Source organism: Triticum urartu, chromosome 2, assembly GCF_003073215.2.
Source record: "Triticum urartu cultivar G1812 chromosome 2, Tu2.1, whole genome shotgun sequence".
Lineage (NCBI taxonomy): Eukaryota > Viridiplantae > Streptophyta > Magnoliopsida > Poales > Poaceae > Triticum > Triticum urartu.
The window spans coordinates 339,146,809-339,158,738 of NC_053023.1; the positions used below are offsets into that span (position 1 = coordinate 339,146,809).

General features: G+C 46.6%; 1 protein-coding gene across 6 annotated transcripts; it reads right to left on the reverse strand.

Annotated features, from left to right (window-relative positions):
• Nucleotides 1-3,064: 3,064 nt before the first annotated feature.
• Nucleotides 3,065-11,400, reverse strand: LOC125537234. 6 transcript variants are annotated; one of them, XM_048700539.1, is made up of 3 exons: nucleotides 10,650-11,400; nucleotides 10,305-10,371; nucleotides 3,065-3,288 (listed from the first exon to the last, which is right to left on the reverse strand). In XM_048700539.1, the coding sequence occupies exons 1-3, from the start codon at nucleotides 10,782-10,784 to the stop codon at nucleotides 3,113-3,115; spliced, it is 378 nt and encodes a 125-aa protein (XP_048556496.1). In that variant the 5' UTR covers nucleotides 10,785-11,400; the 3' UTR covers nucleotides 3,065-3,112. The 6 variants fall into 6 exon arrangements, 1 of the variants encoding a protein (XP_048556496.1); XR_007295709.1 differs by lacking the exon at nucleotides 3,065-3,288 and adding an exon at nucleotides 7,840-8,468; XR_007295707.1 differs by lacking the exon at nucleotides 3,065-3,288 and adding an exon at nucleotides 9,262-9,514.
• Between the last annotated feature and the right edge of the window lie 530 nt (nucleotides 11,401-11,930).

Consider the following 11,930-nt stretch of genomic DNA (forward strand, 5'->3'; position numbering starts at 1 on the left):
CCAAGCAAATCATCACCTAACAAGTCATCTTCATCACTATTGAAATTAACATATTCGGGGTGTGTTACCTTAGGACCTTTGGCCATGAAGCATCTTCCAATTTCTTCATTTGGTGAGTCAAATATGTCGTAGGAGTTGGTTGACACAAGTGCTAGACCGGCAACACCTTCATCTTGAGTATCTTCGGTGTCGGAGTGATAACTTCTCTCGGAGTGGCTGTCGGAGTCGGAGCCGGATACCCATTCACCAACATGAGGTTGATGTCTTCGTCTTGTGTAGCTCCTTGATGATTTTTCCTTCCTTTCCGAATCCTTGCTTCTCCGTGAGTATCTTCGTTCATAACGATCATCTCTACTCCTTCTCTCTCTTGGTGGTGATCCTTTGCTTCTTCTTTTTGGAGAATCTTCTCTTTTCTTGTAGGGAGCCGTACACTCATTGAAATAGTGTTCGGGTCTTCCACAATTGTAATAGTTTCTCTCTCGACTAGAAGATCTTTTGTCATTGTAGGACCTTGATTTGGAGCTTCTATCTTTGCTTCTACTCTTGTAGAACTTGTTGAAGTTTTTCACCATTAAGCTCAATTCTTCATTGAAGTCTTGTTTCTCACTTGATGATGTAGGGGCTTCACATGAGGCTTTATAGGCACCACTTGATTTGTTGTGAAGTTCCTCTTTATCCTTAAGTGACATCTCATGAGCAACAATTTTTCCAATCACTTCCGTTGGCTTGAGATCTTTGTAATTGGGCATCATTTGAATCAATGTGCACACGGTATCATATTTTCCATCCAAGGCTCTTAGGATCTTCTTGATGATGAATTTATCGGTCATCTCTTCACTTCCTAAGCCAGCAATCTCATTTGTGATGAGAGCAAGCCTAGAGTACATTTCAACGACACCTTCACCATCCTTCATCTTGAACTTGTCAAGTTGGCTTTGAAGCACATCCAACTTGGATTACTTGACGGAGTCGGTACCTTCGTGCATATCAATCAAAGTGTCCCAAATTTCCTTTGCATTCTCAAGGCGGCTGATTTTGTTGAATTCTTCGGGGCACAATCCGTTGAAGAGAATATCACAAGCTTGAGCATTGTATTGCAACATCTTCAACTCATCCGCGGTAGCTTCACGGTTTGGTTCTTTCCCATCAAAGAAGTCACCTTGCAAACCAACACACACAATAGCCCAAACAGCGGGGTTATGTCCAAGAATATGCATTTTCATTTTATGCTTCCAACTAGCAAAATTAGTACCATCAAAGTAAGGACCTCTACGGTGATAATTTCCCTCGCTAGACGCCATACTCTCCTAGGTTGTGAAACCAAGGCTATGACCACCAAAAGCTATGGAGATCTAGCAAATGGAGACCAAAGCTCTGATACCACTTGTAGGATCCAAAGTATGTCTAGAGGGGGGGTGATTAGACTACTTGACCAAATAAAAACTTAACATTTTTCCAATTTTAGTTCTTGGCAGATTTTAGCTATTTTAGGACAAGTCAAGCAATCATCATACAATTCAAGCAAGCATGCAAAGAGTTTATGGGCAGCGGAAAGTAAAGCATGCAACTTGCAAGAATGTAAAGGGAAGGGTTTGGAGAATTCAAACGCTATTGGAGATACGGATGTTTTTTCCGTGGTTCGGATAGGTGGTGCTATCCTACATCCACGTTGATGGAGACTTCAACCCACGAAGGATAACGGTTGCGCGAGTCCACACGGGCCTCCACCCAAGGGCAACGATTGCGCGAGTCCACGAAGGGCTCCACCCACGAAGGGTCCACGAAGAAGCAACCACCCACAAAGGGTCCACGAAGAAGCAACCATGTCTATCCCACCATGGCCATCGCCCACGAAGGACTTGCCTCACTAGCGGTAGATCTTCACGAAGTAGGCGATCTCCTTGCCCTTATAAACTCGTTCGTTCAACTCCACAATCTTGTCGGAGGCTCCCAAGTGACACCTAGCCAATCTAAGAGACACCACTCTCCAAGAAGTAACAAATGGTGTGTAGGTAATGAACTCCTTGCTCTTGTGCTTCAAATGATAGTCTCCCCAACACTCAACTCTCTCTCATAGGATTTGGATTTGGTGGAAAGAAGATTTGAGTGGAAAGCAACTTGGGAAGGCTAGAGATCAAGATTCATATGATAGGAATGGAATGTCTTGGTCTCAACACATGAGTAGGTGGTTCTTTCTCAGAACATATGAGTTGGAATGATGTGTGTGTTCTGATGGCTCTCTCACTTGAATGAGAAAGAGGTGGAGGGGTATATATAGCCTCCACACAAAATCCAACCGTTACACAGTTTTTCAATCTCGGTGGGACCGAAGCAATAAACTCGGTCGGACCGAAAATGTAAACCTAATGACCGTTAGGAATTTCGGTGGGACTGACATGCAGCTCGGTAGGACCGATTCGGTTAGGGTTTGGGCATAACGTAATCTCGGTGAGACCGATTACACAAACTCGGTGAGACCGAATTTGATAATTAGCTAACCAGAAAGTTGGTCAGGCAAACTCGGTGGGACCGATTTGCTCTTTCGATGAGACCGAGTGAAACTCGGTGAGACCGAAAAGTTACAAAGGGGAAACACTGAGTTTACATTGCAATCTCGGTGGGACCGATTCGCTCTTTCGGTGGGACCGAAAAGTTACGAAAGGGAAACAGAGAGTTTGCTACCCCATCTCGGTGGGATCGAGATCCTTATCGGTAGAACCGAATTGCTAGGGTTTGGCAGTGGCTATGACAAGTGAAACTCGGTGACGCCGGATAGGAAGAATCGGTAGGACCGAGTTTGTCTTAGGGTTTAGGTCATATGTGGATATGGGAAAGTAGTTGAGGGTTTTGGAGCATATCACTAAGCACATGAAGCAAGAGGCTCATTAAGCAACACCTCATCCCTCCTTAATAGTATTGGCTTTTCCTACGGACTCAATGTGATCTTGGATCACTAAAATATAAAATGAAGAGTCTTGAGCTTTTGAGCTTGAGCCAATCCATTGTCCTTAGCATTTTGAAGGTTCCACTTTCACATCCATGCCATGCCAATCATTGAGCTTTCCTGAAATAATTATTTTGAAATAGTATTAGCTCAATGAGCTATATGTTGTTATGAATTACCAAAACCACCTAGGGATAGTTGCACTTTCACTTGTTGCAAGAGCTCCGCATAGCTAGGACTACTATCAAACACCATATCAAGCTCATCCGGATCCGGTTCAATATTGCCTTTCAAGAAAGCGTCTTTGTCCCCATGATGAACAAACACACATGTTCTTCCCATCCCTATAAGCATTCAAACAACACGACGTAACATTGCTTCCATGAGTGCTAATTTAAGGATTAACACGGAATACAAACCCTAATATATATATATCAAACAACAACCCTAACCCTAACTATAACCATAACAATAACCCTAACCCTAGCACCAACATAAGAACACCCATAAGAATAACCCTAACATACTAACAAAGCCTAATCATAGGAAATTGACAAACAAAGATCTCACATCTCCATGCAAATCTCTAGATCCAAATAAAACTAGGGTTTCCCCAAACTAGCATTACTTGGATCAAAATAAGGGGATCGGAGAAGATTACCTTGAGGGAGGGTATGACTTCGAAATCCACGGACAAATTTTTCAAATTTGCAAGATTTGGAAGAGGATTTAAGAGGGGGGGAGAGTGGGAGAGGGGGCAAAGCTCGGGTTGGGGTGTGTGGGGTGGGGGGAGTGGGGGAGGGGGCCCAAGCCGCTGAATAAGTCACAGTGCAGCGCCTACGGGCCGGGCGCTGCACATTACATGTGTGGCGCCTAGCTCGGAGGCGCTGCACTACTGGGTGCGGGCCCCAGGGCTGCCACGGTGGACAGGCGTGCAACGCCTAGAGCTGGGCGTTGCACCGTAGGGTGTGGCGTCTGCGTGACGGGCGCTACACAAAAGGGTCAGTACTGTGAAATAATTTTATGGACAGTTTATTCCGTGAATTGATTTCGTCTCAAGATCAAAATTGTCAAATTTGCCGACAAGCAGCGACCCCGTTTTGCATGGAAAGACAGACAAAATGCGTGGAGAGATGTACATCAATGAGCTGCGTGGAAAGACGGCCTGCAGGCTGATTCAGTGCATGCATGCTAGCTGGAAACACATACTACTAGAAAATAGTCACGCGCCTGTAGTTTCTCAGCGTCCTAGCCTTGTAGTACTGTATTTCGGTACAGTGTTTTACAGAGGCTTGCCATAGTATGTTTCAGAGTGTGCAGAAGAACACTTGGTACGCACGCTAGGATTTATGTCTATTCTTCCACAAGGACAAAAACATTTGACCGCTTTTGAGAAGCCACCATTTAATTGTGATGATTTTTAATACATGACAGAAAAGGTCTCTAAGATGCTTCTTTGTCGCTCACCTGGTTGTTTTTAAGTATATTGTTACATTCTAAGTTTATGAGGTAGCCGAGACAGAGCATAGGAGGAACTGGTTTCAACCCCACGCTACGCCTTATAACACTTACGATCCACGACAACACCCCTAGGAGGGAGAATATGCTAAGCACCGCCGTTGCCGAGTTCACAATGGACAATGGTTTACACCTGGAACCTAGACGATGTCTTCAAGAAGATAACGGCACCCGCGAGCGTCATCATCATCGGTGACAAAGCGTAGAGCTTTTGCTCGACACCTCCTCCGAGGTCTCCAGGACAAGCATGGCAAGGTCAGAACTCCATGTCTGGATCAGGGCATCACTATTATTGGAGACAGAGTGCACGCCCGAGCCACCCGCCGCTACCTCTCACGGCCCACACGACCAAGAGGAAAAGCCATTACCACCGCATGATGCCCCTTGGAGAGAGCATGCAGACCGCCATTCGAGGTCATCGCCCTGGCATCCATATCCGAGACAGCACCACCCGCCCAGATCATGGTGCATCCACCACAATAGGAGTAAAAAGCATCTCCTTTCATTCCTAGCCCGGCATCAAAACGGAGTCTGGGTCGACGCCTCCACGGTAAGAGGCGCCCACGCTCGCAACTCAAGCCATCCCTCGTGGATCGGGGGAGACACAACCCCGTCACTACTGACGGCCGTCGTCCAGCATGCTCGCACGAAGCCAACACATGATCGAGCTCCGACCTGCGTCGAGCCTCAAGCCAATCCGGTCGAGCACGAGCCCCAGGTCCCGGCCATCTTCACCAAGCAAGCACCCCGTGCCACCGGTCCAGACCCAGGAAAAGGGATGAGCTACCAGCACCCACACCAACCGTCGTCGCCAAAGCCGTTGCGGCCACCTCGCCTGCCACTGCAAGCACCCAATGGTCCAACTAGATCACGGCAAGGTGCGGGCCCCCTGCCCTGAACTAGCTTCCAACCCACAACTCCACACTAGACGCGCACGCTGCCACCCACCACCAACTCCAGCTGCCACCATCTCCCATCGGATTACAACCATCGAGGCCCACACTGCCCACAACCCACGCCACACATAACTGCCTTTCAACAGATCTAGGTGGACCTCGATCTGTAGCCATCGGGGTCGAGGGCCTATCCCACCTCAATGCAGTCAGCCACGCAACTAGAGGAGCCTCAGCAGCACCATCGGAGGACCCTTCATCACACCACCGTGACTCGCAAGCACACGGTGCCCCCAGCGACCCCGTCCTACGCCAAGACACTATACGCGAGGGACAATATCAGCCGCCACAACGATGTCAGCAGGGTTTCGCCTGATTGCGTCTTATGGTGGCGGCGTGTGGGAGGAAGGGCTGGTGGGAGACTTGGGGTTGTGGCGGCTAGGGTTCCTCCCCATCGCCCACGGGAGCGACGCGGGAGGAAAGGGGAGCCCAAGGTATCCGTTTATCAAGCATAAAAGAGCTCGACATGGTTATATATGGTGCATGTTCGCGATGCCAGCGAATTTTTCTCTACTATACATTTAGTAAGTACGTGAGAAAACATGGTGTTCAGCCGTGAAGTGTACGTCATTGTTATAGATGGTAAGTTCTTCACGGCTACAAGGTGCCGACTTGTAGATGGTGCATGTACGACAAGCGAATGATCGTGCGTGCTTCATGGCGAAAACAGAGCGGTGCTCCGATGGGTACAACGCTCATGGTACTAAAAAGTGCCCTGTCCAATTAAAAGAGTGTACACATACGATTGTGTAAGGTTCAATCAATAGAAAATGAAGGTTCCCATGTCTTTATGAGGATGCAGCGATACGAGAACAACATGACGGGTGTTACTTGCATGTTTTCAATTATAATTGTCCGTTATTATTATTGTTTCGTCTTAAGTGAGTTAATCACATCAAGTGTTGGTGCCTAGACACAAAAGAGAGAGAGAGAGAGAGAGAGGGGCCAACAGAAACAGAGTGGTGCTCTGATGGATACAACGCTCGTGGTATAAAAAGGTGCCTGGTCCAATTAAAAGAGTTCATCCTTATGATTGTGTAAGGTTTGGCCAATGAAAAATGAATGTTTTGGTGTTTTCATGATGATACGGCATACAAGAACACCATGAGGGGTGTTACATGCATGTTTCCAATTACAATTGCCTGTTCATTATTATGTTTTACTCTAAAGTGTGTTGAACCACATAAAGCATTAGCGCCTAGACACACACACACACACAAGAGAGAGAGAGTATGTGTGTCAACGCAAACAGGGTGGTGTTACGATGGGTACAACGCTCATGGTATAAAAAAGTGTCCGCTCCAATTAAAAGAGTGCACTCGGTTATGTAAGATCCGGCCAATGGAAAATGAAGGTTCCCGTGTCCAGGAGCCAATGAAACCGTTGTTGCCAGTCACACAAATGAGCCCGCCCGAGATGCAGTAGAGCTGGAGCGCGTGGGGCGAGGCCGGGCTCCCCCGATGGCCGTGTCATGGAGGAGACAGGGGGCGTGGCGGCGGCCACGAGCGGGGTGATGGCCGGATGGGCAGGACGGCGGCCTGGACGAGTGGGGCGGCGGCGTCCCGAACGGGTGGGGTGGCTTCCCGGATGAGCAGGGCGGCGGCCGGGGATGGACGGAGCGGCAGCCGGGAGCGAGCCATGAAGGTTCCGATGGCAGTTGGACTCCCGCCAACGGTCTTTCGCATATACAGGACACCCTCGGGTTGGCTCCGAAATCCTTATTTTCACATGTTCGGTGGGGATATTTTCCTCGCCCCTTAAAAAAATTACAGGTCGGAGTCGTTTACGAGTTTTATTCAGGTCGTTTTTTTCGCCTAAAACTGTTAACCGGTGATTATTTTACAGTTTCGTACGTTTTAAGGGGTTTGCTAAAGATACTCTTATAACAGCTTCCACAAACAAAAATTGCTTTGTATCTAAAAGGATGGTCTTGAGCAGCACTGCAGTTGCTAAGCCACATCCATCAACAAGACAAACTCTTACTTTTGGATACTTTCTGTAAAATAATTCGCCACTTCCAGTGAGTTGTTTTGCTGCCTGTGCCAGCAATATAAGGGATTAACTATTTGCCCTGCCCACTTTATGTGCACTAAACGTTGGCAACAGATTTGTTATTGTCCTATTAATTACATAAACTAGAAGGAAGATAAAAGTTATCCCTATATGTTTTGTCATTATGCCCTAATATGTACTCCCTCTGTTTCTTTTTACTTTGCATATAAGATTTGATCAAAGTCAAACTTTGTTAACTTTGCTGAGTTTATAGAAAAAATATCAAGATTCACAATATGAAATCAATATTGTTAGAAGCATCATGAAATTTATTTTCATACCATATAATTTTAGTATGTAGACGTTGATTTTTTTCTACAAAGTTGGTCAAACTTTACAAAGTTTGATTTTGACAAGATCTTATATGCAAACTAAAAAAAGATGGAGTATTAATCAGTTCAAAAGTCAAATGTTGTGTTAAAGCACACAGAGAGAATTACATTACAATAGCATGGCCATCGTGCCTGCTTTAACAGTCCTAGACTGACCACTAGGAGGTCAGGAAAACCAGTACGTACTCGTGAAATCGGAGTACTAGCAAGCTAAAGTAGCCTTTGACCTGACTACCATTAGACTGGACTAGTGCTGACGCGTCTGTTCTTCCAGTCTGGAACTCTGACACTAAGCAAAGAAATTGTGTCTCGTGTATACATGGAGGGTTTATACATGGGCACACACACGCACGACGCAACGCCCGGACGACTCGGGCTTGCTCAACAGAACACCAGCTGCGGCTACTACCCAAAACACCAACGGCCTCGGACTCTAACGTGACACACACGCATCGGCACCACGACACAAACACACACACGCACATGGCACACCCGCCACGGTTTGTTCCTAACAAGCACAAGACTAAACCAGTCCCTGCCGTGGTTTGATAGTCGGCGCTGCCGCATGAAGCTATCATTCCTCCCCACGGACAGCAGGAGTATGGTGATGGGCGGCCTCGTCGAAGAAGGTGATGCCGTCGTCACCTCGTTGAATCCCTCCAAACTAAACTAAAGATTAGGAAAAGATCAGCAGAAGGTGGCACCGTGGTGGCGTGGCCTCATCGGAGTATATCCATTAATTTTATTGCTAGTATATTAGTATATTGGGTCAAATGCGACAGACAGTTCGTCAATTTATGCAATTTTGTAAGGGGTAATGAAGCGTGTTTATGAAGTTCTGTAAGGGGTAATAAGCGGATCATTAGTTGGGTTAGAGGTGAGTGGAGGGGGCAAGAAAAAAATTGCAACAGGCTCCCGTGAATGACTGAAGGCTCTGAAGATTTGTGCGATGTAGGGATACTATGCGCCTCAGGAATCCTGACAGGCGACAGCTACGGCTCGAGCTTTTATCCTGGTTTTGAGCATACTGTTTTGGTTCAGACTTGTGCAATACTGACGCTAGGCCAATTTGAAGAAAGTTGTGTTAACTAGAGGACATACACTAGGCGTGTTACACACACAATTGCTGCACGGTTGACCGAACACACAGACACATGAACGGCTATTCTGGGACAGTGTTAAGATGGAAAGTATGGATGCACATTGCTATATTTGTGTGTATAGCAAACTAGGGTGCAGCCAAGGCTGCCTTCTGAAACGAAAAGATTCAACTTTTCTAGTTGTGCTTTTGGGTGGAAGTGAAGGAAAGGTAACAAAACCACTGGTTATGTCTGAAGATTGATGTGTCAACTGTCGAACATAGAGTGCAAAACTGAAGCTGGATTTTCAGAGAAATAATAGGACAGAAATCATTCGACACAATGGTGCATGTACAACTGAGATAATTGAGATCAGGTGAAAGAAATCTGGTAAATCCATTTGATAACAATGCGTCTAATGCAGTACATGGCAATGAATATGTTGGTTATGACATGATACAAATCGTACCATAACTGAAGATACTGACATAACAAAAAATAGGACTACAGACTACTAAGCTTGATGCACATAACCAACGCAGGTCCTCCTCGTTGCCTCTCACATAACCAACACAGAGAAGGAAAGGCCGTTCATGGTCTCTAGAATCTGAAGACCGACGCCTAACATCCGGCTCGCTGCTGTCGCAAAGAAAAAAGGGGTTGTCACCGTCCATGGATGCTCCCCGACAGCTAACTTGATAACCCAAATTTCCTTAACTGTAAAATAATCCATGCTGGCAAGGGGGTTGTAGGGCGTTGCTCGTTGCAAACGCGATGAATATGATGTCCGTGACATGGTATTAGTGCTGGTCAGAGAAACAAAACAAAGCACTGACGAATAGTATTGCACTTTGCCTAAAATGAGTGTCTGTTGTTCTCACAACATCGTAAAAAGGTCCGGCATAGTCTGGAACTCTTTGTGTCAAATGGTGCCGTCCGGCCAGACAAACACATAGGCATGTGGTCTAGACTGCAGCTAGGCTATGGACCACCAAGCTAAAAGAGGAAATATGAGAGAGCTGCGGAAAATTGTTTAATTCAAAGATGGAAAGAGACAAAGCTTGCCTGGAACAGATCCACATGCTGGATGGACGGCTTTGATTGTAGAGAGCATGGACTTACACAATACATAGACTTTTCTCTCTCTCTCTCTCTCTCTCTCTCTCTCTATATATATATATATATATATATATATATATATATATCACACTGTGCGTCCAAACCTATTTCAGCAAGAGAAAGATATATTCTTTTAGTTATACTTGATTTTTTGTTAGCAAGTAAAACTGTTGGAAGTGTAGCCGTACCATGCCAGCTCTACATGGGCCAAATAAACCACAGTAAGATGATGTTAGCTATCACTATAAAAGCTACTTGTAAATTTGACTCTCCCAAGTCTGGATTGCAAGAATTTTCATGAGCTTACCAGAGTCCAATGTCGCTGATCCAGCTTCTTGGTGGAAACCAGATGTGGTCTTGTACAGCAAGAAGCACTACAAGAGGAATCAGTTGACAAAATTATTTTATCAATTGGCATGTCGATATTGTATAGCAAGAAGAACTATTGCTGCAGCTAGTTTGACAAAGGAAACAAGATGGCAAAAGTACAGATCGATGTGTTTCCTGCTTGAGCCTATGCCAATAGACCAATTGCCTTAAATACTTGCTCACGTAAATTTAAATTGCCAGTTTAACCATCAGTAAACTCTGGTTGTAAATCGTTGTAAATCAAACATAGCTCCATCATAGTTTGCACAAAGAAAAAAGATACCTGCGACGAAGTAGGTCTAGGCGACGATTGATGGTCTTCCGACAAAGTCGGCGGAGGCGATTGCGGATGGTCTTGCGGCAAAGTCGATGGTGACAACGGTGGATGGTCTTCAGGCGAAGTTGGCGGACGCGACATTGAGTTGTTCGTCTTTAGAACTTGTGATCTAATCCGGTGGAGGCTTTCTTTCTATGGCACCAAAGAATTTGTGAAATCCAGATGGGCCATCCATGGCTATCGTGTTGGAGTATTTCTTCTGCACGGACATGGCACTGAATTCCCTCCAAATTGAACACATCCGCCAGCGCCAGGAGATAGACGTGGAGGAGGCTGGGTGTGGCGCCGGGGAGGATTGGGGCGGTGGTGAGAGGAAGGAGCACATGGAGCTGGAAGGAAGCCGAAGAGGACAAATCGGCGGCGTGGAGAGGAGAGCACAGATCGGCGGCGGCGCACGCTGTTTAGGAGGAGTTTGTGCATGTTTAGGAGGATAAAGGGCTCTTGTGCGTCTGCTCTTGCGCGGGGGAGTCGTAGCTGTCGACATGGAGCACGCGGACGGCACGGACGGCCATGGCGGCGGCGAAGGGGCGGGCGAGGTCGGCAGCGAGGGGGGGGGAGAGAGGGGGAGGAGCGCGCGCACACAGGAGGCGGGAGGCGGGGCCAGGGAGGAGGAAGACGGCCGCGACGAGCGCTCCAGGCTCACCGGATCGAGCGTCGCCGGGGTCGGTCGCCTTTGGCAGCTGGAATTGGGAGGCGAGGGAGGTCCCATGCTCTTTTTTATTCTTAGAATTGAGAGACTGTGCTTTTGGACCGCGGGTTGAATATTGAGAACTACAGGGGGATTTTGGGAAATAGCCTGAACGAAACGTTTTTTCTCACTTAAGCAAGGACTGCAAGTTCAATGACCAAAAACCACAGGGATTTTTGTGTAAAAAAAGGACGCGACGGTGAACTCGACAGACTCAACCCGTCCACGGCAGAAGATAGAGAGAGAATGAAAGTCATTCCCTATGCCTCAGCCATAGGTTCTATAAAGTATGCCATGCTGTGTACCAGACCTATTGTATACCCTGCCCTGAGTTTGGCAGGGGAGTACAATAGTGATCTAGGAGTAGATCACTGGACATTGGTCAAAATTATCCTTAGTGGAATAAGGATATGTTTCTCGATTATGGAGGTGACAAAAGGTTCGTCGTAAAGGGTTACATCGATGCAAGTTTTGACACTGATCCAGATGACTCAAAGTCTCAATCTGGATACATATTGAAAGTGGGAGCAATTAGCTAA